The following is an 18,392-nucleotide window of genomic DNA, read 5'->3' as shown; positions in this document are numbered from 1 at the left end:
GGGGCCCTGTGACCTGGGGGGCCTGGCCCCCTCCTGCATTGACTGGTTCTGGGCCCCCAGACCTGCCCAGGTATGAGAAGGCACAGGCCCGAGAACTGATGGTGCCCCCCTGGCGAGGGGGGGTGTGATCGCAAGAACCAGAGCAGGAGGTGGCACCTGCAGGACCGGAGGCGGGGGAGGGGGCAGAAAAGGGAGCAGAGCCCCCCCCAGACCAGGGCATGCCGAGACAGAGGGGGAGCCACAGGACAGATCACCCAGCCCTCGCTGCCCCGTGCGCCCCACAGAGGCCAGGCCAGGCTCGAGTCACCTTGGGCCGCCCGCGGTCTGAGGGGTTCATGTTGGCAAGCGCCACCCCCGATTGATTATTGGGAGCAGGCTCCCTTGATGGGGTCAGGGAGCCTCTGGAGCCAGGCGGCCAGGCCACCTGGAAAACCGCAGACGTGGTCTCGGCCCCCTGCCCACACCGGCCCTCCCGCCCAGACCTGCACCGCTAATGAATTGGGATTTGATCCTCGAGACCACAGCCCGCCACTGCCCATCTGACTGTCTGGCTCCAGCTGGCGGGTGAGGGGCAGGCCTCAGCCCCGCCTGCCGCCCTTCTGCTCAGGGCCGGGGGCGGTCACCCTCTGGGCTGGGGTGACCCACTCTGGCAGCGAGCCCCAGGGGCAGGGGGGTGTGCAGGACCCGAGGGGTTTCTCCAGCTGCCCCCGCCCCGGGCTCCCCCTGCCTGGTTGACCGCGCGCCATTCTCCTCCACACCCGCTGCGAGGCCCTGGCCGGCACCACGTCTGCCCCCAGACCCTCCTGGTGGCTGGACCTCCCTGTCCCCCCAGCCCGGCCTCCCGCCCCACCCCGTGGGCCCTCGCCTCACCTGCCTGACCTCCCCACTCACCCCTCAGGGGCAGGGACCAGGCCTGAGTCCCATCTGGGCAGCAGGGACTGGCAGGGCGAGCCCCCAGGATGGTCAAGAGCATGCGAATGAATGGATGGTGAAAAAGTGAGGTGAGCAGAGACCCAGGGGGATGCCAGAGGGTGACAGCTCAGAGTCGAGGCTCCAGGAAAGACTGTAAAACACGACCTGGGTGTGGTGGGGGCAGAATCGGGGAGCACAGGGCAGGGGACACGGCCGTCACTAGAGCAGCTTAGGCGGGGCCCTGAGGAAAAGGACTGGGGCAGGGGTTTGCCCTCTGGGCCCTGGGCTTTCCTGGGGGTCTTGCCCAACTGAGGTCAGGCCTGAGGTCACCCCTCCAGGGACACAGTGAAAGGAGGGTGCTGACTGCACTTCCTGGGAGGGTCAGAGGGAGCCGGGCTGCTGACAGATGCAGCTGTCAGACCAGCGGCGTTTCAAGGCAGGGTTCCAGGAGAGGGGAGAAATTGAGAGAGATTTGCCAATTTAATGGAAAGTCAATCAATCTGGCCTCCTGGCCCAGTGCAGACCCCTGGTGGGCACGGCGGACCTCCCTCCACTAGCCATCTTCTCTTGCTGGGGAAGGAAGCCCCTTGGTCACACCTGGGCCTGGGGTCAGCTAGAAGCCTCCTGCTGCCCCCAAGCCCTGGGCCCTGTGGCCTCCACGCAGTGGCAGCCCACTGGGGGAGAGGTCCAGGCATGCCACCTGCTTCCGTAGGAGCTGGCTCCCAGGAGCGGGCCCATCCTGTCCTCTTGGACCCAGAACGCCCACCCCAGGGCTCAGCAGCCAGCGCAGCGCCTGGGCTGGCGGGGCCTCTTCACCCGCACAGCACCAGCCCATCTCCGCAGCCAGCAACACCGTCGTGGGTGACACTGACCCTTGTGGCCACACACCCTGAGCCCTGGCCCACCACATCCTGCCTTCCGCCCGTGCGGGACACCGACGTCACCCACACCCCCAGCCAGCCTCCCCCACCCCGTCTGCCCCGTCTTCACCATACTGCCACCTCACTCAGTTCCCGGGGACCCCTGGGTCTTGTTGGGGGACCCCTGGGCCTGCCCAACTGGGCAGTGGTCCAGCACGCGGGCCTCCGAGGGGCTCTGGGTGGGAGCCGTGGGCGGGCCGAGGCTGGATGCCTGGGGGGCGGGGCGGCAGGTGTCATTCTCAGAAGTAAGCACCAAAGGGTGATGAGTGGGGGTGGGGGCTGCAGTATTTAACGGCTGCTATCGGATTGTGCGGCTCCGCCTGTAACCAGCGCATTATGAAGGCTAATGGATTTTTGAGGCCAGATTGATTTTTCATTAATTTGGTAAAAATCTTTTTCCTCTCCCCTATAATTCTGTCTTAAAACGCTCCCACTGACAGCTCGATAAGTCACTCTTGTCTTAATGCACGTCTGGCTCATCCGTCCAGGGGCCGAGGGGGAGGGGAGCGTGGAGCCTGGGGGCGGTAAATACTGCATTAGGCCTGGGCCCAGGGAGGCACCCCATGGGGCCCCATCGGGGTGGGCGTTGGCCTCAGGCCTCCCTCCCCAGCCGCAGGCCCCAGGCTGCGGAGGAGAGCGCAGAGTCGCGCAGAGTTGCAGGGAGGGCACAGAGGCGGTGTGTGAGACAGGGTCAGCAAGGCCGGAGGCCCGCTCCCAGGAGGGAGGCCCATGGAGGCCTTCCTTCTGGTCAAGGCAAGGCGAGACCTCTGACCCCAGGGGCTGCCCTCGAGTGCGGCCTGCCCAGGCCTCTGTCCGTCCTCCTACCCCGGCCCGGGGAGGGCCGTCCCCCAGCCTGGTCTGTGCCGCTGACTAGCAGGGGCCCCCGCCCCTCCCGGACTCATCCCAGTTCCATCCTCTGGAGACCTCAGGGTCCTCAGGGCCTGCAGCTGCAGCCACCCAGCCTGAGCCGGGCTGGCCTGGGGGCAGGGAGGAGCTGACCCCCTCTCTTCCTCCCCGGCTCGGCCGCTCCTCTCTCTGCTCCCCACAGTGCTCCAGGCTGCCCCCGCCCCTTGAGATTCTCCCCCTCGCCTCTTCTTGTGGGCTCTCCAAGCTGTCCTGCACCTCTCCTGCCGAATCGCCCTCTGCCAGGCCTCAGGTAGCCCTCCTGGCCCACCCACAGTCCTCCTCTTCAGCCCCAGATCACGCCCAACCTCCCCGGACATGCCCCTCGTTCCCTGACAGCCCAAGCCCAGTGAGTCTCCTTGAGCCGACCCACCCCGACCTGCTTGCCTCCTGGAGTCCCACCCCACCACACCCAGCTCAGGCGGCCTCACAGATGTCCTCCTAGAACTGCGAATCCTAGTGCTCAGGGTCCGGGCCTCCAGGGGCGTTCCAGGAGCAGGCTGCAGCCCCGAGGTCGTGCCCTCCCCTAGTAGGGGCCCGGCTCTTGGAATGAGTCCTGGTCCCCCAGAGCGCCCCACTCCAGGCCCCTGGACCTCCTGGCTCCACGCTGCCTTTCTTTGCTGCCTCCCACCCCCCATCCCTGGAGGGACCAACCTGAAACTAGGCAGGCGGTCAAGGCCCCTTGGGCTCCCAGAGCTCCCTGTGCTATTTCCGCCACTGCCCTGAGATGCCTGTTTCAGCCCCCCAGTTGGTCCGCGCACCAGGCGGAGGCCCAGCTTGGCCTCTTAGTGCCCAGAGCCCAGCTCAGCAAGGCCAGCCAAGCGGGGCCCTGGTGGCTGCCTGTGGTCCCCAGCGCCATCATCCCAACATCAGCCGGCCCCAGCCTGGGATCCTCTGTCCCAAGGAAAGGACGGTGGTGAAGGGAGGCCTGGACAGGGACTTCTAGAGCTGGAGGGTCCTGGCCGTTGAGGGGATTGAGACCGAATCGGTGGCGACACTCGTGAGCCCATGGAGGGGATGGTGCTGCTCGTCGGGGGTACTGATGGAGGCCGTGGGGGGGGCCGCGGGTGCTGGTGGCCATGGGGGCCGGTGGGGTGGAGGCGCTGCGCTGGCTCACAGCGCCCTCGGTGCTGGTGAGACGGAGGTGGAGCTGCTGCTGGTCTGAGCGCCGGCCGCCGCCGTGGGACCAGCAGGGCAGGTGGCAGTGGCCTCTGAGGGCCCAGGAGCCTGGAGAGGGTCCCTGGAGTGAGGAGGGCCTTTCTGCATTTCTGAGGTGACCCCGCCTTCCAGGCCTGGTGTGTCCTCCTGCGCTCCCTGTGGGCCTGGACCCAGCCTGAGGTCCACAGGGCCTGGCAGAGGGTGGCTGTGTGTGTGAGCACATGCTGGCCAGGCTGACACAATCAACGTCCTGAGTGGAGGGGTCGCGGTGGGCGTGTCCCCTCCAGGACCAAGGCTGGCGCCCCGGCCCCCTGCAGCAGGGCTCTGAGCTCACGGGTAGGGAAGCGGAGGCCTAGCGACACTCTGCAGGGGTGGTGCACTGCCCGGGGAGGCCCTCACCCCTGGGGCTGGGAGGTGGAGGCTCATGGGGGTGGGTGAGGGAGTGTCCCCGCGAGAGCCACACGGACCCTGGCCCAGGTCTGTACTCCACCTCCCTGGACATCCCCAGTGAGGACTCCCAAGTTCACCTGGGATGACTGCACCTGGGCGCACCGTCCACACAGGAGCTCGGTGAGGTGGACCTGCCCGCAGGATGCCTGAATGCACAGACCCCGGCGCGGAGCAGAGCTTGCTAGGATGCCTGGCCAGGATGGGTGTGTGGGATGGGGCTGCTGGCTGAGCCTGGGAGCTCCCCAGGCCTCAGCCCCCCAACACACACAGCCAGGGGCTTGGTCGCTGCTCCACGCAGGCTCTGAGCAACCCCACAGTCCTGGGGCCTCACCTCGCTGGCCACAGCTAGAACAGCCTCCCCTCCACTTGGGGCTGAGCCACAGCCCATCTGAGAGATAGTGACACCCCGAAGGCACACAGCCCCTGGGGGCCAGCACAGAAGGCTCTGCATCCCCAAGACTCTGAAGCCAGGGGAGAGGGGCAGGGTTGGGGGTGTCTGCGGCTGCCTTGTTGAGTTGGTCAGTCTCCAGCTGGAAGTCTGGAAACGTGTTCAGGCCATTGTGGCAGAGCGCCCCAACCACATGCTTTGGAATCTGGGGGTGAGGTGGGCTTTCCCGAACAGGGGGGGATGTTTCTCATGAACGACGGGGCTGAGTCCACTACTCTAAACCAGCGCCTGAGCCCTGTCGGGTCACATCTGCTACGGAAGGATAAACTGAGGTCCAGCAACTCGGGGACTTAAGGAAGGTTGGCTTATTGTATTTCCATCAACTTGGAGGCTTAAAGCGCTAGAAACTTGTTCTCTCCCAGGTCTGGAGGCCAACAGTCTGAGACTGAAGTGTTGGCAAAGCAGCAGGGCCATGCTCACTCAGAGACCAGAGAGAACCATTTGTGGTCCCTTCCAGCTTCTGCTGTCTCCGGGCATCCTTGGCTAGTGGCCTCACCACTCCAGTCTCTGGCCCGTCTTCACATGACCTCGCCCCTTCTGTCTCTTACTGCAAAATGTATGGGTGGATTTAGGCCCCATCTCGGTAATCGGGATGGTCTTATCCCAAGACCGTTAAGTGATCACACCAGCAAAGGTCCTTTTCTTAAACTGGGGCCCATTCGTAGTTCTGGGTGGCTGCATGTCTGGGGCCACCAATGAGCCCCTTGCAGCCGGGCAGCAAGTTCAGCCTCTCCAGCAAAGGCTCCGACTTGGGGTGCCGGCAACACAATGTGCCCCAGGCATCCTGGGGTTGGAATGCCCCAGCGCTCCAGCCCTTCCTTCTGGCCTCCACAACCAGCAGACCTGTAACCCCCAGCCTCCTCCGCAGGGCCTTGGGGGCTAAGCTCAACCAGTGACTGTGATTGTGAGCTTGGGTGACACTCAGCACCTCTCAGACTGGCCCTGGATCCCCGAGTGCTTCCTCCTGTGGACTCAGCCCAGGGGCTGGTGTCCAGCGGGGTGAAGGGTGTGAACCCCCAGGTGCCACAGTGAGGGGGGTTCTGGCTGGTGTGTGGCATTGTTCCGGGCCCTGTTTTGGAGGCTCCTGGGTCAACCCTACCTCTAGGGGGATCAGAGGCAGGTGGAAACTGAGGGAGGAGCCCAGGGGAGAGTGAACCTGTGGGGGAGAGGGAAGCCAGGAAGGGCCCCAAGCCAGCGGCTCTGACGTGGTCCCCCGCCTGGCGCCCCTTCTGATCCCTGCTCCCTCGCTGCTGCCTCCGCCTTGGGGCTCCCGTCCGCCTGCCTCTCCACACATTAATCTGTACTGGCTCACTGCTGACCCAAGCGAAACGGAGTTTGCCTTTTCCCCTCTCGGCAGTTTTCTGTTGGCTAAGCAAAATGATCACAGCGCACGCTCACCTCGACCTCCCTGCGCAGGGGAGGACCGCCCTGGAAAGTGAGACGTCCCTGCCGGGCCGGGCTGAGGAGTGGGCCTGGTCGTGGGCACAACACATGCTGGGGATATCTGTGTGCTCCTGCCCAGCCCCTCCTCCAGCCCCCGGCTCTCCATGTCCTCCGTGGGCCCTCTCTGCGCTGGGCACGGGGATAGGGCAGTGTCCTGCTGCTGCTGGCACGGAGGAGCAGGCGTGGTGCCCGTCCATGGCCCACAGCCCATCTGGGGCACAGAGGCAACCGTGGTGTGGCTGGACCAGAGAGTGGGGGGCTAACGCCGGGCCCTCAGATGTGGCCACGTCTAAGGAAGGCTGAGTGCATCCCAGCCCAGAATCGAGGAGGCAGAGAGCATAGGCTGAGCGCAGAGTGAGGCTGGTGGCGGCAGGCAGATGGGAAGAGACAGTGCACCCAGATACAACAGAGCAGAGCGGACGGTCAGGCAGGCACACGCCTCCTCACACGCACACCCGCTCGTGTGTGGACCCCACGAGCCAGCCCATCAGGGTATAGGACCTGGGGCTCTCGGAGCAAACAGTCTGTCTCCCAGCTTGGACAACCCCCAGCACTCGGAGAAGCCCCTGGGCCACGGGCTTCTCTCCTGGGCAAAATCCGGTATTGACATGAGCTGGGGCTGCTGTCCGAGAGGTAGGCGCATGGCGATGCTCACCCCTGGGTGGCAGGCTGGCCTCTTGTCCTGAGTCCCGGCCCCCTGGGGGTGCAGTATTGCCCTCAGGGTGGGGGTCGGCCCACAGCTGACCATTGGGGGTTTTGCCAGGCCCAGAGTCGTGTCCATGACCTCATCCCCGAGGCCTCCTGGAGCCAGCCCAGGACTCCACCAGCTGCTGGTTCAGCCATCTGGGGACACCAGGGAGGTGCCAGGGAGACCAGGTGGGCTGGGCCACCCCGGGGTGCTGAGGTGAGGGTGGACACATGGAGTTGGGAGGGTGCAGGCGGAGCCCCCACCTTCCTTGGAGACATCGTCTCGTTTGTGCCTCTCACTCAACGTCTACTTTCCATCTGGAAAGAGACTTCCTTGCTTCCTGGGGAGCGTGACACCCAGCCACCCCTGACCCAGGGGAGCAAAGGCCCTGGCTTGCCCGAGGGCCCGGAGCCAGGCCGCCTGGGAAGGCTGGGAGGGTTTGGGCCTTGGGACAGGCCCTCCCCACCAGCCTGGGCAAGAAGCAGGTGGCTCCCTCCCGGGTCCAGGTCGGCTGCTGGAAGCAGGGATGCTGCTGAGTTCTGGACAGGACCTGCCAGTCCTGTCGTCCCTGATTAGCGTGTAATGGCTTCCTTGACGCATATTTTTATTAATCAAATTAATATGAGCTGAGGTGACCTTGGCGGGTTCTGCTGAGAGGGGCATTCTCCCGGGAGGGGCAGGTGGTCGAGGAGGGACGCACCTGGATGTCCTGTCCCCCGGCTCGGGCAGATGGGGGGAGCCCTGCCCTCCCACTCCCAACACTGCAAACCCTCATCACACCCACTCACCCACCCTCACACAGCCCTGCCAATGCCTCCCACTCGCTCCCCAGTCCCAGTAATGGTGAAGGTGGGAGAGAGCAGGGTCCAGGTCCCTAAGGGCTGCTCCTGCTTGGGGACCCCACGGAGGAGACAGGCCTGATGTGCTGAGAGGGGGCTAGACCTTGGTCTGCAGGGGGCCTTCCTTCTCTCCAGGGTCTGTTGCCCGTCCCTCCCTAACCCTGCACGGTCCAGAGACCCCGCCTCCTGCAGCCTCGTGAGCGGGCCGTGGCTGCCCCCTGGTGGCCACGGGACACCGCCCCCCCCCCCCCCCCCAACCTAACCCGGCGAGAACTGCAGACAGCAGTTCTCTCCCACCTCCCACCTCCCACCCCTTCATTTGGGGCCAGGCCCTGAACCACACCACCGCGGGGCCTGGGGCAGAGTGGCCGCCCTGGTTTCTGGGGCTGTTCCCAGTATGCGTGGCTGGGGCGGCGTGGTCCCTGAAGGCTCACGGTCCGAGGAGCCCAGTTTGGTGCCGAAGGGGCTGGGGAGAAGTCCAAGGGAGCTAGGGTGGAAGGGTGGGCTGGGGGTACCCCTCTGTGCTGGGCCTGGGAGCAAGGAGGCTGACACGGCCCCATAGATACCCCTTGAGCCGGAGCAGCGGCCTCAGACGCCCTGGTTGGACTGCAGGGCCGGGGCAGAGGAAGCGGAGCCTGGAGGGACGGGGCGGGGCCAAACGGGGTGGGGGTGGAGACCAGGCAGGGCGGGGGCGGAGCTCGGCCGGAGGGGCCGTGGGGGCCGGGCTCGGGTCAGAGGCCCAGGATGCACAGGGGTCGGGAGAGGGGGCAGGAGGTAGGGAAGCAGTGAGGGAGTCCCGCTCTTTGCACCGAGGGACAGCAGAAGGCATGCAGTAGTTGGCCTCTGCTGGGACACCACTCAGACGGGAGGCTGTGCTGCGGACACCTGGGCTGTCTGTGGAGGGAGGGGCAGGGCAGGAGCGGAGCTGGTCTTTCTCCAGCCTGTGGGGCGCCAGGTGGACCAGTGGGGGGTGCCCGGCAGGGGTCACTGCAGGCCAAAGAGAAGCTGGGCTTGGGCCGCGGTCCTGAGGGAGGGTGTGGACAGGGGGTGGCATGCTGGGAGGAAGGGGACAGGAGAGCTCAGCCAGGGGCCTCAGGAGCCCAGCACAGGGGCAGCGGGCCTCTGAGCTGCAGGGGCCGCTGCCACAGATCCCCTAGCCTGCCCCCTTCTCCCGTGACAGCTCCTTCTAGTCCGAGAGGAGTCCATGGACACCTCCACCGGGGAGCTGCCCTCAAGTGGACAGTCGGGGCACAGGAGGACAGGGCAGGTCAGAGACAGGCTCCTGGTATGTGGGACTCAGTGCCCAGAGTGACTGTGGCACTTCTCGTGCCGGTGCTGCACCTGGCGCCCGGCACTGGGCTCAGACACATCTCATCAGACACCGTCTTTAATGGGCAGCTCTGGGCACTGGGTGGGGCAGCAGACTGGCTGAAGTTTCTGGGTCCTGGATCGGGAAGGCCTGCATGGGGTCCTCGCTCCCAGCCAGCTGGAGCCTGCGCTGGGGCCCATGTGTGGGGGGAGCCGGCCCCTCACCACCACCCTGGGCAACCCTGAGGGTAAGGGCGGCGAGCAGCTCAAGGCTGTGGGGCTGGGGACAGCGTCCTTCCAGTCTTGCCCCTGTTCGCCTTGCGGTTCCAGCCAATGAAGGGCCTGGGCCTCGGCCTGGCTCGTGAGGGCACTGGTGTCTCCTGGCCACACTCCTTCTGGCTCCTCAGAAGCCCCCCAAGGGCTGGCTGGCGGTCCCCCTGTATTCAGCATGGAAACAGACGTGGGTCAGCTCCCCTGGCCTGGCCTGCTTGTGGCCAGCTGGTGAATGCCAGGGGACGAAGTGGTGGGGACTCAGGGGGTGGGGGTCCATGTAAGGATGGTCATGGAGCGGGGCCCCCATAGGTTTGCCCTGCTCGGGGGGCAGCGCTCCAGAGGCAGCCTCTGCCCGGAGCAGCTGAGGGGCGGACTGGGCCTCATGGAGGACTGTCCCGGCACCCTCGTAGCATCCGTGGGTATTTGGGGCCTGGCCAAAGGCCAGGGCTGGGGTGGGACAAGGAGTTAGGGACACCCTCCCAGGGCCCTGGGCTCACCGAGATGGGCAGCTCGACGGCGGGCAACGGCGTGGCCACCTGCAGGCTCACGCCCCCGTCGCCCACGCCCTGCAGCTGGGCCACCACCTCCGCGTGCTTCCACCACCTGCACGGCTGCCCGCTCACCGACACGATGTAGTCACCCTCCTTCAGGCCGGCCTCCTGCAGCAGACCGGGAGAGTCCCGCTGCACCCCTCCACTTCTGGGTGGTCCCACCTTCCCCGCCCCCCGGTGAGGGGGCTTACCGCAGCCCGGCCCCCCGGAACGACGGCAGCAATGAGAACGGGCGAGTCTCCCCGCAGCGTGAAGCCGAAGCCTCCCTCTCCTCGAGACAGGTGGACAGGCCCCACCAGTCGCCAGTGGTTCTTGACTGAGAACACGGACAGGGGCCCCTGGGGGGTCAGAGGTCAGAGGCCGGGCTGGGTTGCTGCACTTGGAGGGGCCCCCCGCCCTGGAGCACCCTTGCTGCCATCTCTCCATTCAGTGACAAAGACCGGTGGGGTCTGCAGGGGGCCTGGGCAGGGGCGGAGAGGGGCGGCCCTGGAGGACCTTCGTGAGCACCAGGAGAAAGCTGAGGAGGGGGAGGCCTGGGAGGGTGCTCACCAGCCTGTGGAAGATATCAGCCACCTTCACCCGGGAGAAGCTGGGTGTCCTGCCTTCTGGCCTCTGCTGCGTCTTAGCTGAAAGGATGGTGAAGGTAGGTGGGGCTGAGTCCAAGGCTCAGGGTCCCAGGGTGGTGGCCTGAGGTGCAGCCGTGCACTCCGGCCCCCCGGGCACCACCAGCAGGAGGAACCTGGTGGTTCTGGTGTCTGACGTCCATGGGGGGGCGGGGCAGGAACGAGCATCGGGGAGCTGCCACCGCGGCCCAGCTCCTCCTGCGAGGGCCCCTCCATGTGGCACACGGAGCTCTGCCTGCCGCCCGCCGCCCACGCCGGGGCAAAGACACACCCACCCCAGGGCTGCTGCTTACGCTGGACGTCAGGGGCCTCAGTGGCCTCGTGGAAGTCGTCCTCCAGGTCGAGCTCTGAGTACTTGGCCAGAGAGCGCCGCAGCGCCCGGGCCAGCACGGCCTGCAGCAGGTCCTCCCGGCGCAGGGCCCGGCACACGGCGTGCAGCTGCAGTGCCGCCTCCTGCCCCAGGAGGGCCCGCCTCAGGTGGGCCTTGCCTGTGGGACCGAGCTGTCTCGCGCTGCTGGGCCCCTCCAGGCCCCCACCCCACATGCAGCCCGAGGAGGGCAGGTCAGGGCTTCCGAGTTTATCCTGGGTTCGCCGGGTAAGAGTTGCCTCCCACGGGTGCCTGCCCTGCCCATGAGGCCGCCCATGCTGCTGGGGTCCCACGAGGAGTGATGGCTGGAGGGGGGCGCTCACGCCGGCAGGGGCCCAGGGCCTTACCCAGTTTGCTGCGCTCCTCGCGCTCCTGGGGCAGCGCCGGGCTCCGGGCATCAGCCGAGGCCAGGAACACCTGCTCGAGGACGGGGAGCTCCGACTCGGCCACTGCTGGAGGTCAGAGAGGGCGGTGAGCCGCCGCACGGGCCCCTGGCGGCACGGCACGCGGGGCGGGGCACTCACGGGCACTGTCACACAGGCCCAGGGCCGCGTGGTAGTGGGCCAGGGCGCGGAAGTGCTCGGCCTTCACGTGCACCAGGGTGGTCCAGGGGAAGGGCACGTAGTCCTGGACGGGCGGCTGGGCCATGGTCCGATGCACCAGCCGGTACTCGGCCGCCACCTGCTGGCGCACAGGGGGACAGAGGGCGCTGCCACGAGCCCAGCGGCCTGGGCCCAGGCCTCTGCCCACCCTGGGGCCCCGCCTCCACCAAACTTCCAGCGGCCCTGCCCCATGCCGAGCCGAGCTCAGGGTTTGGGGCCCCCAGTCCCTGCACTGGTTGGCATTGCCCCAGACGTGGGGACTCAGGGCCCTGGGACCCTGAGCAGCCCCCCGGAGCTCACGAGGACAGCTGGCTTCGAGAGACTCTGCAGTCGCCCCTCCTGGCCCCGGCCCCGGCCCTGGCCCCGCCCCTCAGCTCAGCGGGCACCCAAGAGCCGAAGCCTGGCCCGTCCCCGGGACAGCCGCCCCCGCCCCGCCCTCACCTGGGCTGCCTCCTGGGCCAGGCGCAGCTGGGCCAGGCAGTCGTGGGCGGCCCTGGGGGCCTGCAGCAGGAGGCCCTCGAAGACACACTCCTGGGCCTGGGCGCTCATGAGCTGCTCCAGCATGGACAGCGAGGCGGGGCTCATGTCCGGGCTGGGCGCGTGGGAGAAGTTCTCCCTCAGGAGGCTGAAGGCCCCTGCGGGGGAAGGGGGCTCAGAGGGGCTCAGCTGGGCTGCCCGGCCGAGCCCCGAGCCCCTGGCCCCCCTCAGAGAGCCTGTGTGTGCTGAGTCCTTCGGGCTAGGGGGCCACCACGCCTGTCCCCCGACCCCGACTCTGGCCCTCGAGCCTGGAAGTAAGGACTGCACAGGCACACCTGTGGCGCCAGGGTCTGGAGGCCTCACCAGCAGCCCTCTGAAAGGACTCCACGGCGCGGCTGATGCCCTCGGGGCAGGAGCGGTTCTGGCGAGCCCCGATCTGGGTGTGCAGGGCGCCGATGTTGAACAGCACGCTGCCCTTCTCGAAGGCCAGGGCCCGCTGCTGGGCTGGGAGCCCCGTCAGCGAGTCATACCTGCAGGGTTGCATCAGGCTGGGAAGAGTTCCCTCAAGAAGCTGGAGGTCTCAGGAGCGGCCCCGGGGTTCCTGCCCACCCCAGCCCCTACCAGTGGAAGAGCAGCCCGAGGCTGCGGGCAGGGGTGACAAAGCGTGCCTCCAGGAAGCAGAGCTGGTTGTAGTAGGCCGTGAGCAGATCCAGGCCGGCCTTGCTCCGGCTGGGGGTCCGAGTGGCCTGCCAGATGGAAGTCAGCTGAGTCCTACCGCCCCCGCCCACCCCAGGGAACACAAGGGATGTTACAGCTACAGGGGACGTCTCAGGGTCTAGGGGTGAACATGGTCACATCTGCCCTCCCTGGGGTTGCTGGGGACCACACGTGCCACTCCAGGGGACTGCAGGCCGCTGGGGCGGGAGGCTGGGCAAGGTCCTTGGGGCGGGCACGGGCACAGAGCAGCCATTCCCAAAGCCCAGCAGTCTTCTCACCTGGGAGCTAGGGGGGCCAAAACCCACCTGCCGCAGGTCCTCCAGCTCCCTGATCTCAGCCTCGTAGGAAGCGCCGTCCTCCCCAAAATGCCTGCAGATCAGCTCCTGAGGTGGTGGTGGGGGGCGGGTGCAGGACTTCCCTGGAGCCTCCCAGCCCAACATGGCTGAAGCCCCATAGCGAGGGGACCCCCACCACAGATGTGGGGCCCAGGGACTCAGGGATACCTCTATTGGAACCCCTTACCCTTATTAACTCCCACGGGCCAAGTGCCACCTGCCAGCAGACACCCAAGGCTGAGGCTGAGGCACCTTCCCCCTGGCCTGGCTGCAGGGGCTTGGGAGTGCCCACAAGGCCTCCCAGAGCCTGAGGGTTTTCTCAGCACAGGCTTTGACTGGAGGGGCAGCCTCCAGCCAGCGGAACCCTCAGAGCAGGAGTCGGGGACCCTGCAGCCATCCTGGGACCTCCAGTTTTGCCGACATCCATCCCAGGGTGCGCTCTTTTGCAAAGCCCACCCAATCAAAGTCCCCTCAGGCTGTGGAGGCTAGGTGGCTCCAGGTCAGACCCTTCTTCCCTCTGAGTCCTCACCTCAGTGAGACCGCTGACCAGGAAGCCCCCGAGAGCTGAGCCTAGGCTGGCACTCACCTTCAGGGGTGGGGCCCAGTCCAGGGGCTTGGTCTCCTTCAGCCCCAGGGGGATCATGGGGGTAGTGACGCCTTCGCTAGAACCAGAATTATTGAGTCCAAACTCTAGGGCTGGACTCCGCTGCCCTCAGTGGCCCTAGAGTCACCCACTACTCCTCCTGCTGCACGGGACGCACCTCCCCCGATTCTGGCACACCACACCACGGCTCTCAGGTATTGCCTGGGTGCCGGCCCTGCACACACAGGCGTGGTGGTGGTGTTCTCCCTCATGCTCACACGCACATGCGCCTCTGGGGCCAGTCTGTGTCCTTGCTCATGCTTGCACACACACGTGCCTCTGGGGCCAGTCCACGTCCTTGCACACACTCACAAACGCACCTCTCGGGCTGGGCCGTGTCCCCACTGCTGTCAAGCCCTGCCAGCTCCTCCTTCAGCAGCTGCAGGCTGGAGTTGACGTCGCTCAGTTCCAGGGCCACAGTCTCCCTGACGTGGGCGTTGCTGGTAGCTCTAGAGGAGGGAGGCCGAGGTGAAGCCCTAGCGCTGCCAAGGGACCCACGCCTCAGGGCTTCATCGCAGCCCAAGCTCTGGAGCCCATTCCACAGTGATGTGCCAAGGGGCCCCAGCCACCCTGGGAGGCAGTGGTGGGGTCCAGGGCCCACCAGATGACCCCCTCCTCTCTGAGGTTCCCTGTGGGTCACGCAGTTTCCTGTCTGTACATGTATGTCATGACTCTGGCCTGAGTACATGTGCTCGGACCCAGAACTTCCAGGGCGTAAGTCCTCCTACCACCTCTCACTCCCCCAGGACATGGCTCACGCCCGTCCTCTGGAAACTGGAAGGCAACTTCCCTGGAAAGATGGGGTCGGACTCCCTCTGTGCCTGCCAGAGGGACCGGCGGGTGCCCAGGAAGGCACGGGGCGGACAGGGAGGTGGGGCTGCTAAGGAAAAGGAGGGCCTGGCACAGCCCTGGTCTGCAGCTGACTTTGCGCCCACTGGTGGGGGCTCGGGCAGGCGGGGCCCCCTTCCCGGGCCTCAGATCAGCACCTGGAGAACAGGTGGGCGTGAAGGTCTGAGCACACACGCTCCGAGGCGGACTCATTCCTGTCTCAAGGACTCATTCTCAGGTCCTCAATCTTGGGACACCTGTCACTTGCCACGGCTCAGCCTAAGGAGTGCAGCTGCTATGCTCATCCCGGTGGGGACATCCTCTTCAGCTCAGCACGGAACCCGGCTGGCCCTGAGCTGACCCTGCCAGTGAGGGCCACCAAGGTGGGGGCCTGAGTCATCTGTGAGCGTCCCAGCTGGGAAGCATGGCTGCCCCAGACCCTGGTGCGAAGTCCAGCCCTGCCTCTCGGGAGCCTGAACAGGAGGCCTGGTCATGGACTTACACATGGACCAAAAGACCAGGCACCCGCCGGGTCATTGCCTGCCCCGGAGTGAGCCTGCCTCAAGGGGGCCTCCGGGAACACAGCCCTGCTTTTCTGGGGGTCCATCCGGGGGCGGGTGTCCCGGGCAGCCAGCGCCCACCTGTACAGGTTCTCAGCGCCCGTCCGCATTCTCAGTTCCCTGTCGATCTGCTGGTGGATCTGGGCCCTGCGGCTCTGCAGGTGGCCATGCGGTGAATCTGCTGGGAGGTCACAGCCCTGTGGAGAGGCCACAGGTCACCAGGGCCAGGCGCATCCTTCTGCACTTCTGAATTCCTTCTGTAACCCCCACGACCTGTCCCGCCCACACAAACGCCAGACCGCACACGTCTAGATGGAGGGGATGCCCAGCCAGCTCCTGCCAGGGCACTGATGGAAAGCACCCTGCCTGCAGGGTGCTGGGTCTCCCCCGGGCCACACGCGCTGTGGCCAGGCTCCGTCCCAGTTGGCTGCTTACTTGTGGCAAATGCCCAAACCACAGGCCCCAAGGGTCAATCCGCTCATAAGCAGCGGGCCAGGCCTTCTGGCATCCCCATCGGAGGTGCCTCAGTGCGGGTTCTGCTCTGCACACGGGCAATCCCGCCATCCTGCCTGCATCCCGGGCCCCAGGCAGGGAGCCCTGCGGCAGGTTCAGAGGGTGAGAGGTTTCCTCTGTGAGGGGAGGAGCTCTCAGGGCCCCAGTGAGACTGGTGCAGTTGCGGCCATTTAGGGACCTCCTGGCCTGGTCAGTCACCAGCCCGAGAGTTGGGAAGGACTTCTCAGAATGTTCTTCCTTGGACCATGTCCTCAGGCTCAGGTGGTCTCCTGGCCCTGGAACAGAACAGGGAAGAGGACATACTGCCTCCTAGTACCCCACCCTGAAAGCATAGACGTGCAGGGCTAACGCAGCCTCTCTGCAGTGGCCGCTGTGACAAATCTGAGGATGTATGTCCCCGCTGTCACACACAGAGCAGTCCCCGCCTCCTGGGGGCTCTAGCTTATCCCAGCCCCACAGCAGGAGGCACCCTAAAGAAGGCCTTACTCTCTTGCACAGACAAGACTCATGGCACATGGCCACCTTGGATTACAGTTCAATGTTTCCTCCACATTCCAGTATTCTCAGGAGAGATCAATCAGGGAAGACTTCCTGCAGGAGGAAGCATTCTTCTGGGACTGCCAAGTGGTCCTGAGGTAACTGGGGAGAGGGGACTTGTCCCCATTGAACAATGGGAGAGAGACAGCAACCACCTTGGATGACTGCCTGCTGGGGGACTCTGGGCAGGTCCTCATTTGTAGACAGAAAGGGGGCTGGTGTCAAGGTGGCACCAGGCAGGAAGAAGACAAAATACAGCTCTCCTCTCTCCGCTCTGCTGGTTGAGTGTCTGTCTTCCCACTGGTCTTCACCTCTTCCCCATGGTACCTCCCATACCCACTTGGTGCAGAAGGGAATGAGAAGAGGACACAGGCAGTCTCCCTTCCAGGAGGCCTGAGAATCCGGAGCAGGGGGCAGGCCACAGCTGAAGCTTTACTCCTCTCCCTCTGATGGTCCAGCTGCACAGCTCCAGCCTAAGGTTCTGAGTGAGCAGCATGACTGTCTGCCGGGGGAGGGGCGCTCCATGTACTGGGGAGAGGCTGCCAGCCCTGCAGGGCTGTCCTGTCAACACAGCTCACTGGGTGTCCGATGTCAAGTGCTCCCGGAGAGATGTGCTTGAAGTCAGGAGACCATAGTCCCCTCTGAGGCCTGCAGTCAGCACCCCTCATGGCCTCGTGACCCCAACGCACCCTTCAGGATGCAGGTTGACTGCATGACTTGGTAGGAAGTGTGACTGCAGCCCAACTTGCAGTGCTGGATGGGCGAGAGCCACGCTCACCCCCATTTCCACACCGGGTGGTGAAGGGGTCTGCCAGCTCACGCATGTGTGGAAGAACCCCCACCTGATGGAGAAGAGCAGCGAGCCTCTCCCACACCCTCCCTGCTGCAGCCCTGGCAGCACCGGTCTAATGGATTCCGCAGAAGCCCAGGAGGAAATGGCAGGGGCAGTGGCCAGAACTGGCTAAATGTGCAGGCAACTAGGCCAGCACAGGTCTGGTAACAGACTGCAAGATGGTTGGCGGGGCCAGGCCTCACACCCTCCCTGGTGTAGGTGCAGCAATGCTTGGTGGTACCGGACTGAAAACTCTTGTGTATGTGGATGCCCAAGACCTGACATAAACACTGGGAAGCCTCTCAGTGACTCCCAGGGAACAACCAGGCTCCCAGGCTGCAAGGTGAGGCAGCCAGAGTGCACCTCCTCCTCAGACACAGACTCAAATGTCTCCACCCTCCTCCCTTCTACCGCTTCCTCAGTCCTCCTGGAAACGGTCCACAGTCCACAGCCCCCGCGGGATCAGGGATTTCAGGAGGGGGCAGAGGTGCGGGGAAGTGAGGAGGTACAAACCACCCTGCTGGGAAATCCTCCAGCCATTTCCTATACCCGGCGGGCATCAGGCACCTGTTGCTAAAAGTTCCATCAAGCACAGAGCTGGGTGGCCAGGGCACAGCTGAACAGCCTTAGGAGAGAGGGAACAGCTAGGGAAGGAGGAAGACAGATGCCAGGAACAGACATGAGGGCCACGGGCTGTCACTGACTAGAGCCCAGCACTTGCCAGAGAACGGGGTCCTGGAGTGTTGGAGAAAACCACGAGCTGGACTTGCACTCCGACCTGTTCCGGTCGACGCAGGAGGGGTCCCCCAAACTCACTAGATAGGAGCCCAGCGGCCGGGCTCTGGCTCCGCACGGGTTCCCAGTTCCCCAGCGTCAAGCTCACCTTGCCTCTGAGGGGCGTGCGATAAGCGACCTTTCGCCCCGGGAGTCCAGCGGCGCGCTCGGACGGGAGAAACCAGTGCGGAGCCCGCAGCCCAGCGCTCGCCGGCGGCAGCGGGCAACAGGTGCGGCCGGGTCTGGGAACCCACCTTCCGGCGCCCCCCGCCCGCCAGGCGCTCCCACCTTGCGGACGGTGCCGGCCGCTTGCAGCCGGGCCCTTTCCTCGCCGGCTCTCGGGCCGTCCGATCTGTCCTCGGGAACCATCGCCGCTCGCTCTTCGGGCGGCGCCCGCCTGGAGGCCGTCGCAGGCGCAGGGACCCCGGGTGCGCGGGACCCCGCACTGCCCTCTCCTGGGGGTGGCTGCCCGGCCGGCAGGAGGGGCGGGGCGCAGGCCTCCGAGCGTGCGAAACTTCCCGCTGCTCAATCGGCGGCCGCGGCGACTCCGACGGACAGCAGCGCCGGCCAACCAGAGCGTGAGGGAGGTGGTTCCCGAAGCCGGGCCCTGCCCACTCGCGCCCGCGGAGCCCAGGGGGAGTGTGGTCGCCCCTGGCAACCGCCGGCCGGCGGAAAAGGGAAAAACAAGGCG

The 18,392-nt window shown here is 65.7% G+C and overlaps 1 protein-coding gene across 4 annotated transcripts; it reads right to left on the bottom strand.

Annotated features, from left to right (window-relative positions):
* Positions 1-9,146: 9,146 nt before the first annotated feature.
* On the bottom strand, positions 9,147-18,173 carry RHPN1 (rhophilin Rho GTPase binding protein 1). Of its 4 annotated transcripts, none has more exons than XM_065903588.1 (15): positions 17,990-18,173; positions 15,127-15,242; positions 13,978-14,106; positions 13,601-13,676; positions 12,985-13,062; positions 12,584-12,708; positions 12,326-12,492; positions 11,927-12,120; positions 11,408-11,567; positions 11,231-11,335; positions 10,810-11,004; positions 10,443-10,519; positions 10,085-10,231; positions 9,840-10,001; positions 9,147-9,506 (listed from the first exon to the last, which is right to left on the bottom strand). In XM_065903588.1, exons 1-15 carry the CDS (start codon positions 18,068-18,070, stop codon positions 9,336-9,338), a joined length of 1,983 nt encoding a protein of 660 aa, XP_065759660.1. In that variant the 5' UTR covers positions 18,071-18,173; the 3' UTR covers positions 9,147-9,335. The 4 variants fall into 4 exon arrangements, with proteins under 4 accessions (XP_065759660.1, XP_065759662.1, XP_065759661.1 ...); XM_065903590.1 differs by having other exon boundaries at positions 11,231-11,332; XM_065903589.1 differs by having other exon boundaries at positions 11,408-11,564.
* Between the last annotated feature and the right edge of the window lie 219 nt (positions 18,174-18,392).

Source organism: Muntiacus reevesi, chromosome 12 (genome assembly GCF_963930625.1).
Source record: "Muntiacus reevesi chromosome 12, mMunRee1.1, whole genome shotgun sequence".
NCBI lineage: Eukaryota > Metazoa > Chordata > Mammalia > Artiodactyla > Cervidae > Muntiacus > Muntiacus reevesi.
This window is presented reverse-complemented; position numbering and strand designations above follow the sequence as displayed.

What these genes read in the sequence shown, in the direction of transcription:
- RHPN1 (XM_065903588.1), bottom strand. Translation starts at nt 18,070, where the DNA reads ATGGTTCCCGAGGACAGATCGGACGGCCCGAGAGCCGGCGAGGAAAGG. An exon ending in GTCCTTTCAGAGGGCTGCTG is followed by an intron (nt 12,121 to 12,325) that starts GTGAGGCCTCCA and finishes CTTCCCCCGCAG; the next exon opens with GGGCCTTCAGCCTCCTGAGG. An exon ending in TTCCGGGGGGCCGGGCTGCG is followed by an intron (nt 10,002 to 10,084) that starts GTAAGCCCCCTC and finishes GGTCTGCTGCAG; the next exon opens with GAGGCCGGCCTGAAGGAGGG.